This window comes from Somniosus microcephalus, chromosome 1 (assembly GCF_052327205.1).
Source record: "Somniosus microcephalus isolate GS21.2 chromosome 1, FLI_Smic_1.0, whole genome shotgun sequence".
In the NCBI taxonomy this organism is placed as follows: domain Eukaryota; kingdom Metazoa; phylum Chordata; class Chondrichthyes; order Squaliformes; family Somniosidae; genus Somniosus; species Somniosus microcephalus.
Window position 1 is genome coordinate 284,476,853 of NC_140987.1, and position 21,967 is coordinate 284,498,819.

A 21,967-nucleotide genomic window follows, 5' to 3' on the forward strand; every position below is an offset into this window, starting at 1 on the left:
GCTGCGGTGCATCTGAAAGTGAAAATTGATTAATAACAGATTGCCTGCCCAGGTGAAAGGACAGCTTGGACCTGCGTTGGCAAGTAGAGCTGTGGCTGGCTCTTCCTATTGCGGAGTTTTGATCATTGGCTTCCACACCACAGCAGAGAGACAAGTCCAATGAGGCAGAAACACCTCCGTTATTATCTGCATTAATGTCAAAACTAAATGATTCAGAAAACAACTCTGAGGTTTTTGTGTACTTTACTATTTGTCAAAGCATTGTACGGGGCACAGTACAATTTCCTTCACTTGCTGCATACCTTTTGTTTTTGTCTGATTATAAGTCTTGCCAATAAATTAAGCTATTGTATTAGCTTCAACAATACAGCCATTTGGAATAGCGTTTTCCAGCTTTCAGAAAGGACAGGTGTGCCTGGTGAGCGGTCCATCAGCCTCCAACACAGATTTTCCTGGTAAAAAAGTCATTGCTAATCCTATGACACACTAATCTTATTCATGGCAATCATAAAGTCTCGTACGCATGGGGTAGTTTTTCGGGTTTTTACTCACTAACAACAACTTGCATTTACATACTCTTATATTTGCTGTAGATATTTTTGGGACTCAGTATCTTAGATCACTCAGTAGGTGGGACCTTACTCCCAGTGTTCCAGAGCATGCTTTTGCTTGCCCAGATATCTCGGTAAATTATCAGAAAATAGTATGGCCCCTTCATATTATTTTGGCTTGCTGGTTTTATCGCTTGCCCTCATGTGAACTTCTTTGACTTTGGAAGGCAGTCCAACAAAGATGGGTGGGAAAGCAAGTTGTGCAGAGGACTCAAAGAATCTGCAAAGGGATAAAGACAGGCTAAGTGAGTGGGCAAACATTTGGCAGATGGAGTATAATGTGGGAAAGTGTGAGGTTATCCACTTTGGCAGGAAAAATAAAAAAGCAAATTATTATTTAAATGGAGAGAGATTACAAAATGCTACAGTTCAGAGGGATCTGGGAGTCCTTGTGCATGAAACACAAAAAGTTAGCATGCAGGTACAGCAAATAATCAAAAAGGCAAATGGAATGCTGGCCTTTATTGCAAGGTGGTTAGAGTATAAAAGCAGGGAAGTCCTGCTACAACTGTACAAGGTATTGATGAGACCACACCTTGAGTACTGCGTACAGTTTTGGTCTCCTTATTTAAGGAAGGATATACTTGCATTGGAGGCAGTTCAGAGACGATTCACTGGGTTAATTCTAGAGATGAGGGTGTTGACTTATGAAGAAAGGTTGAGCAGGTTGGGCCTATACTCATTGGAATTTAGAAGAATGAGAGGTGATCTTATTGAAACATATAAGATATTGAGGGGGCTCGACAAGGTAGATGCAGAGAGGATGTTTCCCCTCGTGGGGCAATCTAGAATGCGGGGGCTCTGTTTTAGAATAAAGGATCGCCCTTTTCGAACTGAGATGAGGAGGAATTTCTTCTCTGAGGGTCATAAATATTATGTCCATGTATGATTGAGACACGGACAGCAGGAGTTGAACAAAACAAGTCTTTACTGAAAGGAGTCAATCGGGAAACTGAAACTACAGAGGCTTACTAGCGCCTTTTATACAGGGGTGGTCACTGCCGGTACTGCAGTCTGAGACTAGTTACTCTCTTAAAGGTACATACACAACAATTCCTCCCCTTTTAGATAAACAGTACATAACATTAATTTAACAACTAAATGATAACTAATTACAATCACAATTACGGTTGCTAGATACATTGGTTAAGTTTAAGCAATTCTAAGTTCAGTCTTTGAGGAGGCTTCCTGATTCTGTCTGGATAACGCCTCTTTGGGGTATCAGGTTCCTCTGGCAAGGTTGAGTCGGGATCAATGTCGTTGTTTGGTTCATCTGCTTCCAATATCACCGATTCTGCGGTAGCTGCAATTGGTACGTCGATTTCATTACCAGGTGTATCAGATCGTGGTGTGGAGTTGACGTTTTCCAGTGACTGTAGAATCTGGTCAGCATGGCATCTTACAATGCTCTCTCCAACGTCCACGGTATACATGAGAGGTCCTTGCCGTGTACAAATCGTTCCTGGCTGCCATTTCTCAGTGCGGTAGTCCCGGGCCAAAACTGGTTGACCTATCTTAAAGCTTCTGGTCGGCCTTTCATTCATATTCTGAAACTGCCTGTTCTCCACATCTCTTCGGACGTTTGGCTTAACCAAATCCAAGCGGCACCGTAGGCTTCGATTGAAGAACATCATGGCTGGAGTTTGGGTGGTAACCGCATGTGTCGCATTCTGGTAGGCAAACAAGAAGTTGTCCACCTTGTGTTGTAGGGGTATATCTTCATTACACATTGCCTTGATAGCCTTCTTGAATGTTTGAACAAACCTCTCGGCCAATCCATTAGTGGCTGGATGATATGGGGCAGATGTGTAATGCTTAACACCATTGTTCTTTAAGAACCTCCGGAACTCTTCAGACACAAACTGTGGTCCATTGTCAGAGCAAATCTGTTCAGACAGCCCATTCCTGGTGAATATGGTTCGTGAAACTGTGATAGTTTTTTCCGTGGTGGTTGAGGACATTTTTATTACCTCTGGCCACTTTGAATGTGCATCCACCGCAATTAAAAACATTGAGTCCATGAAGGGACCAGCAAAATCAATGTGCACCATTTGCCATGGAGATGAGGGCCACTCCCATGGATGTAGAGGAGCTTGTGGTGGGGCGTTTTGGACCTTCTGGCATCCTGCACAGCTCTTGGTCATCTCTTCGATTTCTCTATCGATTCCCGGCCACCACACAAACGCTCTGGCTAAGTTCTTCATTTTTACCCCACCCAGATGACCCTCATGAAGCTCATTGAGCACTCTATCCGTCAACTTAGGTGGAATTACTACTCTGGATCCACACATCAAGGTTCCTCTGCACACTGACAGCTGTTCTCTTCTCGGCGAGAATGCTGGCAGCAGTGGTTCGCCATGTGCTGGCCATCCCTTCACTGTTAAATCATAGACCCGTGATAGTGTCGGGTCATTCTGTGTTTCCTTTTCTATGTTTGCATTCGTCACAGGGAGACATTCGACTATGGTCGAGTGGAAGAACTCCATTGGATCCACTGCAAGGTCCTCTTCTTCCACCGTCGGCAACGTTAGGCGTGACAATCCATCAGCATTCCCATGCTGTTTAGTTCCTTTGTACTCGATGTCATATTGGTGTGCCCCTAGGAAAAGGGACCACCTCTGCAGCCGTTGCGCTGTCATTATCGGTACGCCCTTCTGAGGGTTGAAAATGGAGACAAGAGGTTGATGATCGGTTAGTAGAGTAAATTTTTGACCGTGCAGGTACTGATTGAACTTCTTCACCACCCACACTAGGCTGAGGGCCTCTCTGTCAATCTGGACGTAGTTACGCTCGGCAGAAGTTAACGAACGTGACGCAAAAGCTATCGGCCTCTCTAAACCATTAAGGAATTTATGTGACAGTACCGCCCCAATGCCGTAGGGAGACGCATCACATGCCAGTCTGATCGGCAGTGCTGGGTTGTAGTGAGCCAATACTTCTCTTGAAGTGATTAAGTCCTTACTCTTCTGAAAGGCCCGCTTACAGTCATTGCTCCATTTCCATGCTACTCCTGTTCGTAGCAGGGCGTTCAGTGGGTGCAGGATTGTCGACAAATTCGGCAAAAACTTATGATAGTAATTCACCAATCCGAGGAATGACCTCAGTTGCGACACATTTTCAGGCGCTGGGGCCTTAACAACCGCTTCAATTTTGTCAGGGGACTTATGTAACCCCTCTTCATCAATCACGTGGCCAAAGTACGATATCTGTTTCTTAAAAACCTCGCACTTGGGGCGGTTGGCTCGTAGCCCATGTTCCCGTAGTCTAGTGAGCACCTGTTCTAGGTTGTTAAGGTGTTCACTGTCATCTTCACCTGTCACAAGGATGTCGTCCAAGTAACACTGAGTCCCCGGAATCCCTTGCAGGACTTGTTCCATCGCTCTTTGCCATATCGCCGGAGCCGATGCTACTCCGAATACCAATCGATGATACTGGTAAAGACCTTTGTGAGTGTTTATCGTGAGATACTTCCTAGAGGATTCTTCAACCTCCATCTGCAAATATGCTTGTGCTAGGTCAATTTTTGTAAAACGCTTCCCTACAGACAGTGAGGCGAAGATGTCTTCTATCCTTGGAAGAGGATATTGTACTGTGTGAAGGACTGGGTTCACCGTCACCTTGAAATCCCCACAGATGCGAACCTTCCTTGACTCCTCAGACTTATTGCTTAACGTTTTCTTCATGACAGGAACGATGGGTGTCGCCCACTCGCTCCAGTCGACCTTAGACAACACGCCTGCCTTCTCCAGATTCTCCAGCTCTGCCTCGACGGCTGGGCGAATTGCATATGGTACCGGTCTTGCTTTGAAAAACTTGGGAATTGCATTCTCTTCTATTTTCATCGAGGCGGTTACGCCTTTAAGAGTGCCCAGTTCTTGTTGAAATACCTCTTTGGCGTTAGCTAAGATTGTTGACAATCGTCCAGGAGTGACGTCTTCATCTTTTTTACTGTCCACCGTCATTGCATGAATGGAGTGCCAATCTAAGCTTATCTTCCTGATCCATTCACGTCCCAATAACGGTGGTCCACCATTTTGCAGTATGTAGAGATACAATTTCCGTATTTTCTTGCCGTTGTATTCGACAGGCACCCTTATTTTTCCTCTGGGGTATACTTTTTGCCCCGTATACGTCGTCAAGACGATGGATGTCTCTCTCAAGGGTATGTGTGAGAATAACCGCTCGTAGTTTCATCGATTCATGATGGTTAGCGCTGATCCTGTATCCAATTCCATTTTAACTTGGGACCCTGCTATCGTAAGGGTGACCCAAATGGTTCGGTGATCCTCTTTTGCAATTACATTGTGAAGTTTGAGACAGCTTAGTCTCCTGTTCCCGGATTCACTATCGCTCATCTGGTCTTCGGAACTACTGTCCGTCATCTTTTGTACTTTCTTGTACGGTTCCTTAATAGCCTTTTTGTTGTCGCTGGTCTTCTTCCCAGACCTGCAAACTCGTGCAATGTGTCCCATCTTTCCGCATTGCCTGCATATTTTGTCCTTGGACCAGCAGTCCTTCTGGTCATGGTTAGTTCTGCCGCAGCGATAACATTTTGCAAATCCCGTGTCATTTCGTGGGTGCCGTATTCCTGTGGCTTTTGTTGAATTTCCGCAGCTCCCCTGGCTGCTGCTTCGTATGATACTGCCACGCTGAAAGCCTTATCTAGCGTCAGCTCTTTCTCTGAGAGTAACTTCTTCTGTGTTCCTTCACTCAGGGGTCCACAGACAAATTTGTCCCGTAGTGTATCTGCCAGTCCTGCTCCGAACTGGCAGTGCTTTGATAGCTTGCGTAGTTCCGTAAGGTACTCAGCATTGCTCTCATCTTTATGCTGAGTTCCCCTGTGGAATTTAAATCTTTCGGCTATCAACAGTGGTGCAGGGTTTAGGTGTTCCTGTAGGACAGGAACAATTTCGTTAAAACTCTTCGCCTTCGGTTTGGCTGGAGAAATCAGGTCCCGCAATAGGCCGTACGTTCTAGCGCCCATTAAGTTTAGCAATACCGATGCCTTTTTCTCATCGGCTATTTCATTTGCCTCACAATATACCTCGACTCTTTCCACATACGTGGTCCAGTCCTCTATTGTATTATCAAAGCAGTGATACAGCCAGTCTTCGGCATCTTGAAAATCTAAAATGGCGCCTCCCGCACTTTGCCTTCTTCCCCGATTTAACAAAATGGCGCCTCCCACGCTTTGCCTTCTTCCCCGCTGATTTAGATGGCGCCTCCCGCGCTTTGCCTTCTTCCCCGCTGTTGCGAGCACTGCTTTCCGCGGTTTCCGTTGCAACCTGCAGCTCCTCACGGTTTCCTGCGCGTTTAATATTTCTTTTTTTTTTTTTATTTTCCCATCGTGGAACAACCCTGTGGGACTCTTGCCTCCCTCTTCTCGGGTCTATACGCAGCCCGGCTTCGTAGCACCGACGCGCCCTGTGTGCTCCACCCTCTCTCTCTCCTCTTCCCGACAACGCTGCTTGGCCCCGTTGCAAGCCACCCGCTCGAGTTCGCGACTGCCGCAGCCCAGGGAGGATCAGTGTACTACCTGCCACCAGCCCGATTAGCTGAAGCACCATCGACAGGAACCAGGCCCCGCTTTCGACAGCTTCTCCAGCAATCTTCAACTCCGCTAACACAGGGGCGGATGCCCACGGTCGACGCCCATTTCTACTGCTTCTTTCTTCCTTCTGGCCTCGACCTCTGCTCACTTAGCTGCAGGAATGGATCCCAGGAGGTGGTGCAGACTGTAGGTAAGTTCGTATCTGCTCGTCGCCAGTATTATGTCCGTGTATGATTGAGACATGGACAGCAGGAGTTGAACAAAACAAGTCTTTACTGAAAGGAGTCAACCGGGAAACTGAAACTACAGAGGCTTACTAGCGCCTTTTATACAGGGGTGGTCACTGCCGGTACTGCAGTCTGAGACCAGTTATTCTCTTAAAGGTACATACACAACAATAAATCTGTGGAATTCTCTGCCCCAGAGAGCCGTGGAGGTTGGGTCATTACATACATTTAAGGTGGAGATAGACAGATTTTTACAAGATAAGGGAGTGAAGTGTTATGGGGAGCGGGCTGGGAAGTGGCTTTGAGCCCAAGATCAGCCATGATCTTATTGAATGGTGGAGCAGGCGTAAGGGGCCAAGTGGCCTATTCCTGCTCCTATTTCTTATGTTCTTATGTAACAACATCACATTAGTCCATGACTTAGGCTTTGTTGCCACATAAACTTAGTTGACAGTAGCAGTGACACAGTATAGATTTTATAATATTTATTACATTTCAAACACAACTTATTTAAATATTTAATGTCCCGAGTAAGTAGAAAGGGCCATTTTGCAGCAATTGCCGTTCTGAGTTACGTGTTCTTAGGTGGCCTTTTTTTCCCTTTTCTTACCGTGGCTGGAAGCTATCTGGCCTATCACTGTCTGGAGGATTCATAGAATTACACAGAAGTTTACAACATAGAAACAGGCCTTTCGGCCCAACAGATCTCTGCCGGTGTTTATGCTCCACACGAGCCTCCTCCCACCCTATTTCATGTCAACATATCCTTCTGTTCCTTTCTCCCTCATGTGTTTATCTAGCTTCCCTTAAATACATCCATGCTAATCACCTCAGCCACTTCATGTGGTAGCGAGTTCCACATTCTCACCATTCTCTGGGTAGAAAGGTTTCTCTTGAATTCCTTATTGTATTTATTAGTGACTATCTTACATTATGGCAGCTAGTTTTGGTCTCCTCCACAAGTGGAAACATCTTCTCTACATTTACCCTTTTGAACCCCTTCATAATTTTAAAGACCTCTATCAGGACACCCCCTCAGCCTTCCCTTTTCTTGAGAAAAGAGCCCCAGCCTTTTCAGTCTTTTCTGAGAGTTGTACCCTCTCACCCTTGTAAATCTTTTTTGCACCTTTCCAGTGCCTCTATATCCTTTCTGTAATATGGGGACCAGAACTGTCCACAGTACTCTAAATGTGGTTTCTCCACTCATCTCCTGATCTTTGCTCAGGAATGGTTCCATGGGCTCCGGACACTCTCCAGTACTTCCCCAAGCAGCTCTTGTTCAAATGTGAGCCTGGATGGTGGGTGTCAGGAACCTATTCAACCGTGCAGGGCATCACAACCTCTCCGCACTCAATATCCACACACACGTGTATTTTCCACCCTGCATCACTGGCTCTCAGTTCTGGTACAATCCTTGTAAATCATTCTTGCACTTCTTTATCCTTTTTGTAATATGGAGCCCAGAACTTTGCACAGTACTCTAAGTGTGGTCAGGCAGAGTCCTTGATTTCCACTAGCCATGCTGAAAAATATCTTCCAGCAAATAGAGATCATACAAATTTAAATAACTCCCTGTTAAATTTAATAAAAGCTGCCAGTCAAACAGATCTTTGAACAAGTCCCACAAGCTGTTTGTATTTGAATTGAATGGCTTTGCTCCTCACTTGGACTCCTGGATGAGGCAAAGTGACTTAAATCTATAATTAGAATTAACTAGGGCAGGTTGTTTCTCTGTGAGTGAAGCTGGTTTTTAATCCTTTATGTATCATGGCAAAGTTAAAGAAACCAATACCATGCAAATCTTAAACAAAAATACTTCATTTTTGTCACAATTTGTTTATGAAAATTGCATTTTGCTGTGAACACAAATGAAGAGAATTGGCAGCAAAGTTCAAATAATAACGTTGACATTGGCAGCGACTGTGTTAGATAAATCAGCATGTATTTCACTTTCATATTCAAAGTTTACGATATATTTATCAAAAGAAGTGTATATATCTCACTCACACCCAAATACTGCCCGTGGCTTATTAAAGCAGCGTTGCAGCATCAATAACACATCTAAGCTGAGGTAACAATGAGGATGCGTTTGTTACTCAGCGTTTAGTATGTAAGTAGCGGTAGCTGAAGAAGTCAACAGTGAATGGATTGATCGCTTCGATCTGTGTTCCCTATTTCCCTTTTTATTTTATATCGTGGAGTTACACTCCTGTGAAGCACCTTGGGACGTTTTACTAGATTAAAGGTGCTATATTAATGCAAGTTGTTTTTGTTGTCATAGTACAAATGACTCTATTAATATACTGCAGCTCCTGATGTTGCAAAACCCACCACATTGTCAACTCACCCACCCACTGCCCCCAGAGCAGCAGACTCACAACTTTGTTTTGAAAGTTGCAAGTCACGACTGTCACTTTTTCCCCAAGGACCTTCCCTGATGCCTGGGTCACCGGTTTAGACTCTGACTGAAGTATTCATTGGTCTGAACAGTCAGGAGGACTGTGCTCCATTCTCCTAAGCTGATTTAAAAAAAGGCAGAGAAAATAAGAAATGCACAAAGGTTGGTCAGCAGCTGAAAGGAAGGTTGGTTAACTTTTCACGTGGGTCCCTTCGCCAGATCACAAAACATTACCAGGGCCTAGAAATTCGCCTGGGGGGGCGGTGGGGTGGCGCAAAATGGGTGGTATCGGATTGGCCACCGGTTATACACAGCGCCTGGTATTCAGTTCAATCGAGGCGAATTTCTAGGCCCCTATCTTTCTCCATCAGATGCTATTTGACCTGTTGTGGATTTTCATTATTTTCTGCTATTATTCCATATACCCAGCATTTCTGTTTTTTTCTTTTAGTTTTATTTAGAAAATCTAACATATAGCACTGACTTCCTGTAAATGTTGTATCTACTTCCTGTAACACATTCCCATCATGCTTTGAGTTGACTGTATTCAGTCATTGTAAATCAGTGCCCCTGAGTGAATCCTCCAGCTCACAGTGAGCAATACCACATGAAGTTATGTGGAGAGACTGGAGAAGCTGGGATTGTTCTCCTCAGAACAGAGAAGGTTATGGGGAGATTTAATAGAGGTGTTCAAAATCATGAACAGCTTTGATAGAATAAATAGGGAGAAACTGTTTCCACTGGCAGGAGGGTCAGTAACTAGGGGACACAGATTTAAGGTCATTGGCAAAGAACGAGAGGGGAGGTGACAAAAATAAATTTACGCAGCGAGTTATGATCTGGAATGCACTGTCTGAAAGGGCGGTGGAAGCAGATTCAATAGTATCTTTCAAAAGGGAATTGGATAAATACTTGAAAGGGAGAAAATTGCAGGGTTACAGGGAGGGAGCAAGGGAGTGGGACTAATTGGATAGTTCTTTCAATGAGCCGGCACAGGCACGATGGGCAGAATGGCCTCCTCCTGTGCTGTATCATTCTATGATGGTATGTATTCTACTCATATTGTGCAGTTCGGTCAAACCATACTAATGGGAGAATTCACCGGCACATTGGAGTCAATGGAAAGGAAAATCAGGTGGTGGGTAAATTGGACACCCATTTTCTGCCTGGTGGTTAAAGTGAAAATTCACCCCTATGCATTATCTTGGACTAAGCCTCACACATTCGGCTGCAGGTGGTAATTATGAGGCTCTGAACCAGAGGTCCCATCCCTTCTACTCGTTGTCTTTTTCATTCCTAGGCTTTCTGTGATGACTTTTGATCTGCGGCTGAACCTGAGGCAGAGAGTAAAATGGGGGGCACAGGGAGTGGAAGCACAATTCCAAGGGGCGATCAATTCAGACTGGAGTTTTGGGATTGCACTAAGGAAGTTTGTGTGACATGGGTATGGTTCTTAATGAATACTTTGGCTGGAATTTTGCCAGCGCTCAGGGGGCGGGTTTGGAGGCAGGACATCCAGCAAGATCGCAAAGATTGACAGCGGGTCAGAAACCCTCTGTCAACCCGCCTCCAATCAATCTTCCCGGGTGTCGGGTCCCCTATTTGCACTTAGACCCAACACCTAGTGGCGGGAAGAGGATTGTAGCCACTTAACTGCCTGTTAACATGTTGTTAACAGGCAGTTAACAGGCTTTTTCCAATTTTGACAGGTCTACTGCGGGCTTCCCGATGTCTGGACACCACGCCATGGTAAGTGTGGCATGTTGTGAGTCTGCTGTAATGTTTATGCATTGATGACAGCTGCAGAAGTGGTGTGAAGGATTCAATGGTGCACTGGTGAGTTTCAAAGGTAAGAAAATGTTGGGAAATTCATTTTTAATGCATTTAGACTTTTCTGTAGGTAACAAGTTTTGAATTGTATGTGTAGTCACACCTCATTGGGAGAACCTCTCTCACCAGTGACAGATCACTTCTGTAACCTCACCTGCAGCTGCCATCTGTTCTAGCCTAAGGAGGGAGTCACTGGAGAGCCTGGATACAAGAGTTCACCTGTGAACAGTGATTGTCAGTGTTTGCAGCACCTCAATGCTGTCAAACACTGAAAAATCAACTGTCAAGCAAAATTGTCAGTGGTCCCTTTAAGAAAACTGGCAGATGACGCATCATCAAATGACATCATCTGACACTGGCTTCCTCTTAATTGGCCGGCAAGCCCACAGGGCGAGCTTAACAAGGCCAATTGATGTAAAATTACATCTGTGGGCTGGATGTAGTTGGGGATGAGACTGGAACCCGGAAGGTTGCTGACCCGCTCCCAAGCCGCCTCGAAGCATAAAATCGCGGATTTTGTGTCTGTTTTCACAAAGGAGATGGATGATACAGACACTATAGTTAATGAGGAGGTGTGTGAAACATTAAATGAGATAAACATAGAGAGGACGCATTAAGAAGATTAGCATCTTTGAAAGTAGATAAATTGCCAAGCCCGAACGTAATGTATCCCAGGCTGTTAAGAGAAGCAAGGGAGGAAATAGTGGAGGCACTGACCATAATTTTTCAATCCTCTCTGGCTAGACGTGTGGTGCCGGAGGACTGCTAACATTGTACTGCTGTTTAAAAAGGGAGCAAGGGATAGACCGAGTAATTACAGGCCAGTCAGCCTAACCTCGGTTGCGGGAAAATTATTGGAAATTACAGGTGGGCAGAAAAGTGGCAAATGGAATTCAATTCCGAGAAGTGTGAGGTAATGCATTTGGGAGGGCTAACAATGCAAGGGAATACACAATAAATGGTAGGATACTTAGAAGTGTAGAGGAACAGAAGGGCCTTGGAGGTGCTCGGCGCCTTCCCGAATGCTTCTCCTCCACTTTGTGCGGTCTTGGGCCAGGGATTCCCAGGTGTTGGTGGGGATCTTGCAGATCCCTGAAGGTAGATGGGCAGGTAGATAAGGTGGTTAAGAAGGCATATGGGATATTTTCCTTTATTAACTGAGGCATAAAATAGAAGAGCCTGGGAGCTTATGCTTGAACTGTATAAAACACTAGTTAGGCCACAGCTAGAATACTGTGTGCCGTTCTGGTCACCACATTACAGGAAAGATGTGATTGCACTAGAGAGGTGATGTGCCAAATAACTGCCTGAATCCAAGAGGTTAAAGCTTAAAACTAAAGGCTTTTATTAAGTAAGAACATGGCATCGAGTTAACACAAGGCAGCCATCATTCATCACCGACCCAGCCCTTATGAGTAAGACTCACACCAATCCGGAGGATCCAGAGGGGCGGGGCTAGGGAGGAGCATTAGTGGTTACATCTGTAGAACATTCCAGACATTAGCAAGTACAACAACAACAGACAATACAAATGCCAGAACACAGAGTTATTTCATCACAAGAGGGTACAGAGGAGATTTATGAGGATGTTGCCGGGACTGGTGAATTTTAGCTATGAGGAAAGATTGGACAGGCTGGGGTTGTTTTCTTTAGAACAGAGGAGGCTGAGGGGAACTTGATAGAGGTGTATAAAATTCTGAGGGGCCTAGATAGAGTGGATAGGAAGGACCTATTTCCCTTAGCAGAGAGGTCAATAACCAGGGGGCATAGATTTAAAGTAACTGGTAGGAGGTTTAGAGTGGAGTTGTGGAGAAATCTTTTCACCCAGAGGGTGGTGGGGGTCTGGAACACACTGCCTGAAAGGGCGGTAGAGGCAGAAACCTTCATTACATTTAACAAGTACTTGGATATGCACTTGAAGTGCCATAACCTACAGGGCTACAGACCAAGAGCTGCAAAGTGGGATTAGGCTGGATCTTCTTCTTCTTCTTAGGCAGTCCCTCGGAACCGAGGATGACTTGCTTCCACATTAAAAATGAGTTCTCAGGTGATTGATGAGTCCAATGCGGGACCTACAGTCTCTGTCACAGGTGGGGCAGATGGTGGTTGAAGGGGCGGGTGGGTGGGGTGCTTGGGTTGACGTGCGCTCCTTGCGCTGCCTGCGCTTGGCTTCCGCTTGCTCCCGGCGAAGAGACTCGAGGTGTTCAACGCCTTCCCGGATGCTTCTCCTCCACTTTGTGCGGTCTTGGGCCAGGGATTCCCAGGTGTCGGTGGGAATGTTGCACTTTTTCAAGGAGGCTTTGAGGGTGTCCTTGAAGCATTTCCTCTGCGCACCTGGGGCTCTCTTGCCGTGTCAGAGCTCTGAGTAAAGCACTTGTTTTGTGAGTTTCGTATCGGGATAGCTCTTTGTCGGCAAGCACAGATACGATGGGCCGAAATGGCCTCCATCTGTGCCATTAATTTCTACGAGTCTATGAAAACCTGGAGGAAATTGTTAGTTTGGACAGACTAGCATTTATTGCGCTAGGTGAGGTGAAATCCATTTTGTATCTTTTGGTAGAGAGTTGGCTTAACATTGTTCCCCAGAGAGGTCCAACAGCAGCCCAGAAATACCCCCAAATACCAACAACAATAGTAACCTGGAAGAAACCTGTACTCCCTTGTAAATCCCTCAAAGCCTATCACCCCCTGTCCAACTGGCACCAACGGAGTGCCCAGATGGTTTCCAGTTTAGCTGTTACTTCAAGATAGCATTATTAAATGCTGTTTTTTTGGACTGTACTGTGTAACTTTGAAATGCTATGCTATTTCATCTTCCTGTCATTTCTCTTCTGTCCTGCAGGGATCACTGTGCTGTTGTCATTAACGGTATTTATGCTGCTTGTGGCTGAGATAATGCCAGCAACATCTGACTCTGTCCCATTGATCGGTAAGTGTGACCACTCTTAAGTCTATCTATACTCCATCGGTAAATAGAATAGATATACAGTTTGTCAGTTTAACTTAATAGATTGCACAGGCAGTGAGTTCCCTAACATCACCACTGATGTTTTAAAATATGGAAATTTAACAGTTTTGAAATTGAACTTGTTTATCAATCTCTAAAAAATAAAATTCAGGATTTTACGTGCATTAGCATATTTTGTGATGATTTCGCACATTGCTCGCTGTATGCTTGAGCGCCTCTACGTAAACTACGACAGAATAAAGATGACAGTTTTGTTCTTTGTACCCAAGCTTGAACCACTTCAATCTTGGTAGGTTTCACTTTGTTATCTGAAGCTGGTGTCAATCCAGCAAGCCTTGCACCATTTGAGAGTAAGGATCTCCCGCAAGCCCGATCATCACAACGATCATTGCAATATTAAAATAATTAAACGCACAAATTTGAGGACGGATTAGAAATAAGTTTGGCAATATTTCCAGGCAATCAAGCAAGGGAGTGTGTTCGAGCTCCAAAGAGATGCGTGACAGAATGGTTCCTGGTGAACCTGCATTGACCATTCCCCACATACGTCTCACCCCAGGTGAAAAATCAAGGCCTTTAATGTTAGAAATACCGGTAAGAAGTTTTCTATGTGTTAGGCCTGCTATTTTCTCAGATTTCTACAATCCCAGAGCTGGTAATTTCATTTGGTCTGGGGATATCCAGCTGCCGTTGACGTATTCTGTTGTGTGTGGTCATGTGATGGGATGGGGAGCACGGAGGGAGGGAGAGGGGACAGATGCATCATGGGTTTTGTAGTTTTCACCCTGCTGCTGTGAAACTAAAATGCCCAGACTGCACCTTGTCACGTGACAACACAGAAAATTTACACGGTTCAAACAGTGGGGGGGGGGGGAAATATTTTAAATATTTTAAAAAACGATTAATCCATTGCATATATGTTGTGAGTTAACTCTGTTGTTTGAGATGAGAGTCCTTTGTTTATCAAAAGTGATTAATATCAAGGTTGACAGGGAATATTTATGAGCTGTTTTGAAGCTGATTTCAGACCCTGGGACCAGAGTCAATCTGACACAGAACATGACATATGTTCACCTGTTCAGTATGGTGATCATTGGAGTTTCAGTGGAGAGAAAACCCTCTTTGATGTGAGTTAGGATACGGGGCAGCAGAGTTTTTGAAGAGAGGTGTTCAACTAGAATGTTTTAAAATATATGTCTTTATAATAGATAGAACCGTTGAAGATTGTGTCGAGTTATATCTCAGCATTTTGGGGGCTCACTGTGAGTAATAATCAAAGGGAAAAATCAAAGCAATGTGGAGATAATTAAAAAAAAACATTCACTGAACATGAAAGTTAAAAATGTTCACTGAACTAGACTAAAGAAATATCAGAGAGGAGCAATGCAGAATACTTGAAACATTATCAATCCAGCCATTAGCCAGTGCTTGCAAATGCACTTTGAGCGTGAAATGATGGCACAGCAAATTTTCATCCTCAGTTCAGCTGTCGCAGGGTCTTTCATGCACTAGAAGTACATTTCTGAAATTTGAGCGCATTTACAATCTCAGTGTATCCCCCCAGCACGTAAAGTGCTGAGGATGAAAATTTACCCCTGTACTTCAAGCAGACTGACCTCATTCTGCCAGCATTATATCTTTCATCTGATTCTTGACATGTATCCATTGGTGATCATTACCTCTTAAACAATAGAGTTTGGAAGGTTAAACCTTCAATTATTATCAAGACTGCAAATCCTTAAAGAAACGCCAGAATACCAAAGACAAAGCCTTTATAGAAAAAGTGTTCAAACTGCATTAGTCTTTGAGAAATGGATGGATACCTGTATTCTTGGCTCAGGTGGAGTAAATAGAGAATATAAGAGGAAATTCCTCAATCCCACAATCCCAGTGGGTGGGCTGCACTTGAATCATAGAAGATTCATAGAATGGTTACAGCACAGAAGGAAGCCATTCGGCCCGTCGAGCCCATGCCGGCTCTCTGCAAGAGCACTTCATCTAGTCCCACTGCCCCACCCTTTCCCCGTAGCCCTGCAAATTGATTTCCTTCAGGGACTTATCCAATTCCCTTTTGAAAGCAGTGATTGAATCTGCCTCCACCACCATCTCAGGCAGTACATTCCAGATCATAACCACTCACTGTGTAAAGAAGTTTTTTCTTATGTCGCCTTTGGTTCTTTTGCCAATCACTTTGAATCTGTGTCCTCTGGTTCTCGACCCTTCCACCAATGGGAACTGTTTCTCTCTATCTACTCTGTCTAGACCCTCATGATTTTGAACACCTCTATCAAATCTCCTCTCAATCTTCTCTGCTCTAAGAAGAACAGCCCCAGCTTCTCCATTCTATCCACGTATCTGAAGTCCCTCATCCCTGGAATCATTCTCGTAAATCTTTTCTGCAACCTCTCCAAGACCTTCACATCCTTCCTAAAGTGCGGTGCACAGAATTGGACACAGTACTCCAGCTGTGGCCAAACCAGTGTTTTATAAGTGTTCATCATAACTTCCTTGCTTTTGTACTCTATTGGCAGGATTTTCATTGGGCCGTGGAGGCGGGATTGGAGGCGTGTGGGGGTTTAAAATCGCGAAATCGGGGAGTACGAACCTATCCCGCCCCCAACCCGCCTCCATGCCAGTTTCAAAGGTGGCGGATACCCGACCTGTGCTGGGAGCCGCCTCCCTGAGGCGGGAAGGGGATTTGTGCCAAGGTAGTTAACAGGCAGTTTTTAGCCTAATCCCTATTTTTATTCCTGAAGTGTGGGATTCCCGACGGCTCCAAACCACGCCAAGTTAGCAAGGCGGACCGTCGGGCTGAAGGTCTTGGAGGGTTCGAGATGTCTGGTGTTCAGGTGAGTGATGGGTGCATGAGTGCAGAGGTAAGTGTGTTTGGTGTGTGTAAAGTGTTTAAAGAAGTTTTACTTACCTTTACTTACCTTTACAGCCTTCCTTCCTTCAGGTCTCGGGAGTCCCTCATCTCACCGACACAGAAAGCAGAATGGCCGCCAGCTGTCAAAAGTTGCAGCATTCAGCTTTCTGTTCTGGAAAGATCTCTAAATCAGCCTGAGAGGAAGAAATTAACTTAGAGTGCAGTTTGTCAGTGTTTGACAGCTTCAAAGTGCTGTCGAACGCTGATATTTCATCTGTCAAAAGCTCTTGACAGATGAAATATCAGTCTGTGATGTCACCTGTTACCAGGTGGCCCTTAATTGGCCTGCTGAGCCCGCTGGGTGGGCTCAACAAGGTCAATCAAGTGAAAATCAAGTGGGTTGGCCACAACTCGATGGAGGTGGGACTACAACCCCAAAAGTTGTAGTCCCGCCTCCTACACGCCTCCAGTATCAAAATCCAGCCCTAGGCCTCTATTTCTGAAGCCCAGGATCCCATATGCTTTTTTAACTGCTTTCTCAACCAGCCCTGCCACCTTCAACGATTTGTGCATATATACCCCCAGGTCTCTCTGTTCATGCACCCTCTTTAGAATTGTACCCTTTAGTTTATATTGCTTCTCCTCGTTTTTCCTACCTGTGGTAAACCACTTTTATCGTTCACTATCGTTACACTATAGTTATCACTGTTATATCGTTATCACTGTTCACACTGTTGTATCACTATACGAGGTCGCCTCTTGTCACGCTGTTATACCTGGGCTGACCACTGCTGACTCCGCCCATGGCTCCACCTACCTGCCCAGGTATAAAGGTGGTCGACTGGCTGGTATTCCTCCTTGTTGGATCCGATCACCCACGAGGGTGGGCTCTGTTATTTAGCCAATAAAAACCTATAGTTACTTTCTTAACTCGTCGCTTTTCATTGGATGAATTGATAGGTATATCAATTTTATTGGCTAAATCTTAAAATGTCGACACCTGGACAGTCAAACGACCAGCCAAGCGACCAGCCAGACGCCCAGCTACAACAGCCACAGCAGCCTGCCTGGCTGCGAGCCCTCAGACCACCGTACCTGGACCTAAATCCACAGGCAGCAAACACAGCCCTCGACTTTGAACACTGGCTGAGCTGCTTCGAAGCCTACCTGGGAGAATCCGGCGTGCCTCAGAAATCCATGCTAAGAGTTCTGAATGCCCAAGTGAGCCCTAAAGTATTCGCACTCATCCGGGACCTCAAAACATACGAGGACGCCATCAACCGGCTGAAAAGACAGTACCAAACCCCGGTAAATTCCATGTATGCCAGACACCTCCTAAGATCCCGCCCGCAACAGCCAGGAGAGCCCGTGGAGGAATTTTTACGGGTACTACAAGCACTCGGCAGAGACTGTGGGCTGAAAATTCAGTAGGGTTAGCGCCCCATTTGAGGCGCTAGAGGGCCTAGTGCCGGAGTTATGGCCGGTTTGTAAATTCAGTGGGGCCCTGCCATCGGCGTTAGACCGGTTGCGCTGCGCCGGCACCGATGACGTCATCGGTGTGCGCAGCGTCCCGGTTGCCATGGTGACGGGCCCCAATGCCGAAATTGAGTTGCGGCCGCCTCGCCCGTGGCAGCCGCAACTAACGATGTTTCAGCAGAGTCCTACGCGAGTTAGCGCCGGCGCATTAAGGTCGCGCGGCGGCCGGCCGCTTTCCCGCCGGCCGCCTGCCCGCACCTCCCTCCCCGGACTCCTCCACCCCCCCCCCGCGGAACAGATGCGTCTGGCCTGCGAGCCCGGCACTTCTCCGAGGTGCCGGGCTCATTTTTTTCAAGATTTCAACGGCCAGCGGGCGGGTGCAGGCAGCTCCTCCTTAACTGAAGGAGGAGGCCTGCACTTCCCCAGCCTGCCGCACCGCATCGGGTGCCGCAGCGCTGGAATTGCGCCGCAATGCGGCAGTCAGCGCCCATTTCGAGGCGCTGACACCCTCCTGTAGCGCCGGCAGCCGTTTGGGCGCGGCGCTACTGAATTTTTGGCGCGCGCAGGGGGACTTAGCGCCGCCGCTAAATTTCCGGCGCTAAAGCCCTGGCGCGGCGCCAACTGAATTTCTAGGCCTGTAACTTTAAAGCGGTAACGGCGGCAGAAAATACTGAAGACAATGTCCGCGATGCCTTCGTGAAAGGCCTGCGGTCCGACTACTCACGGCAAAGACTACTGGAAGCAAGGGACCTCGACCTGGACAAAGCTGCAGCCCTCGCTCTCTCTCTAGAGGTGGCCCATCGGGACCTCGAGGCATACTCAAGGTACTGTAACTCGCGACCCTGGGACTTGGGACCGACCCCGACCGCGATACCCCCCGCAGCACCCCCCCTGGGACCTACCTCAGCGTCGGTGTCCCGGACCCGATCGAGACCGCCACCCCCGGTACCGGCTCCGACATCGGACCCCCGCGATTGGGCCGCCGGCTGCTTCTTCTGTGGCCAGGCGAAACACCCGAGGTCGCGCTGCCCAGCCAGGAACTCTACCTGCTCAAACTGTATGAAGAAAGGCCACTTCGCTAAGGCCTGCAGAGGTGGATCATCAGAGGCCAGCAGTGCCTCATGCGAGCTGTGGGGGCGGCCATCTTCCTTCAAGGCAACAGAGGCCAGCATCCCCACATGTGAGTCATGGGGGTGGCCATCTTTGATACAGGCAACCGACACCAGCAGTGCCTCATGTGAGTTACGGGGGCAGCCATCTTCTCCGCCATTTTGTCCAACCTCGTGGGAGACGCCATTTTACCCACCACGCTCGACCGCCACCGTGCCTCGAGACCCGACTACCGCCTCACCCGCAGACTACAACGACTCGCTCAGCTATACACTAGCCTCCGTCTCACTGGACCAAGCCCGCCCGCATCACCTGTCCAAGTCAATGATGGACATCAGAGTAAACGGCCACGCCACGACCTGCCTGTTCGACAGCGGAAGCACGGAGAGTTTCATCCACCCAGACACGGTGAGCCACTACTCCCTCCCTGTCCTGCCAACGCGCAACCGGATCTCGATGGCATCGAGATCCCACGCCACAGACATCAGCGGCTACTGTGTTGTGACCCTATCGGTTAAGGGTACGGAGTATAAAAATTTTAAACTCCTCGTCGTTCCCCAGCTATGCGCCGCCGTCCTACTAGGGCTAGACTTCCAATCCTACCTCCAAAGCGTCACGCTGGCATACGGCGGACCCCTCCCCCCACTCACAGTCGACAACCAACAGATTTTAAACCGCCCACCGCGTAACACCTGCGGCCTATCCACCCTCAAGGTCCCGCCACCTTCCCTGTTCGCTAACCTCACCCCCGACTGCAAACCCGCCGCGACCAAGAGCAGGCGGTACAGCGCCGGGGACAGAGCTTTCATTAGCTCTGAGGTGCAGCGTCTCCTGAAGGAGGGCATCATCGAGGGGAGCACCAACCCCTGGCGTGCCCAGGTCGTGGTCGTTAAGACCGGCAATAAAAACCGCCTGGTCATCGACTACAGCCAGACCATAAACAGGTACACCCAGCTGGACGCATACCCCCTTCCCCGCATATCTGATATGGTCAATCAGATTGCGCAGTACCGGGTATTCTCCACCATCGACCTTAAGTCGGCCTATCACCAACTCCCTATCCGCCCTGAGGACCGCCAGTATACAGCCTTCGAGGCGAACGGCCGCCTCTACCACTTCCTTAGGGTTCCCTTCGGCGTCACCAATGGGGTTTCGGTCTTCCAAAGGGAGATGGACCGGATGGTTGACCAGAACGGGCTGCATGCCACGTTCCCCTACCTAGATAACGTCACCATCTGCGGCCGCGACCGGCAGGACCATGACGTTAATCTGGAGAGATTCCTCCGTACGGCCCAACGGCTGAACCTCACCTACAATAAGGAGAAATGTGTGTTTAACACCTCGCGCCTTGCCATCCTCGGCTGTGTAGTAGAGAACGGAGTTATCGGCCCCGACCCCGAAAGAATGCATCCCCTCATGGAGCTACCCCTCCCCCACTGTCCAAAGGCTCTGAAGAGAACCCTGGGGCTCTTCGCCTACTATGCCCAATGGGTGCCCAATTATGCAGACAAAGCCAGACCCCTCATGAAGTCCACATCCTTCCCCCTTACGGAGGAAGCGTGCGCAGCCTTCTCCCTCATTAAGGGAGACATCGCCAAGGCCACAATGCACGCAGTGGATGAGTCCATCCCCTTCCAAGTGGAGAGCGATGCATCCGACTTCGCCCTAGCCGCTACCCTTAACCAGGAGGGGAGACCAGTGGCCTTCTTCTCAAGGACCCTACAGGGCCCTGAGATCCAACACTCGTCGGTCGAGAAGGAGGCCCAAGCGATTGTGGAGGCGGTACGACGCTGGAGGCATTACCTGGCTGGCAAACGATTTACCCTCCTCACCGACCAGCGTTCGGTCGCTTTTATGTTTAATAACAAGCTGAGGGGCAAAATCAAGAATGACAAGATATTGAGGTGGAGAATCGAACTATCCACCTATGATTATGATATCTTGTACCGGCCAGGTAAGCTGAACGATCCCCCTGATGCTCTGTCACGAGTTACATGCGCCAGCGCGCAAAGTGATAGACTTCAGACCCTCCACAACGACCTCTGCCACCTCGGGGTCACCAGACTTTACCACTTCATTAAGGCCCGCAACCTGCCATACTCCATCGAGGAGGTCAGGACCATGACCAGGAACTGCCAGACCTGTGCCGAGTGCAAACCGCATTTCTTTAGGCCGGACAGAGCAAGCCTGATCAAGGCCACCCGCCCCTTCGAGCGCCTGAGCATCGACTTTAAGGGGCCCCTCCCGTCCTCTGACCGTAATGTGTACTTCCTCAACATCGTTGATGAGTACTCCTGTTTCCCCTTTGCCTTCCCCTGCCCAGACATGACCAGTACCACGGTCATCAAATGCCTGAACGACCTCTTCGCCTTGTTCGGGTTCCCAAACTATATACATAGTGACCGGGGCTCCTCCTTCATGAGCGAGGAACTCCGTCAGTTCCTACTAGCGAGAGGTATTGCTGCAAGCAGGACCACCAGCTACAACCCCCGAGGTAACGGCCAGGTAGAAAGAGAGAACGCGACGGTATGGAAGGCCGTCCTCTTAGCCTTAAAGTCTAAGGGCCTCCCAACCTCCCGCTGGCAGGAAGTCCTCCCGGCAGCCCTGCACTCCATCCGGTCACTACTTTGCACTGCCATTAACGCCACCCCCCATGAACGAATGTTTGTTTTCCCCAGGAAGTCGACTACGGGAACCACACTACCAACCGGGCTGACCTCCCCGGGGCCCGTCCTGCTGCAAAAGCACGTGAGGACCCATAAAACGGACCCCCTGGTCGAGAAGGTGAACCTCCTGCACGCCAACCCCCAGTACGCCTATGTGGCTTACCCGGACGGGCGGGAGGACACAGTCTCCTTCTCGGGCATTCCGGAGACACCACCTTTACCCCCCCCCACCCCCCCCCCCAATTCCAGCTCAGGTAGACGGCA

The 21,967-nt window shown here is 47.8% G+C and overlaps 1 protein-coding gene across 2 annotated transcripts in view; it reads left to right on the forward strand.

Annotated features, from left to right (window-relative positions):
- Positions 1 to 21,967, forward strand: part of chrna8 (cholinergic receptor, nicotinic, alpha 8) — an 814,590-nt gene that overhangs the window by 663,793 nt on the left and 128,830 nt on the right. For both annotated transcript variants that reach the window (XM_085993584.1, XM_085993591.1), the window contains one exon: positions 13,460 to 13,546. In XM_085993584.1, coding sequence (XP_085849710.1) covers positions 13,460 to 13,546 — 87 coding nt within the window. The remainder of the gene's footprint in view (positions 1 to 13,459; positions 13,547 to 21,967) is intronic.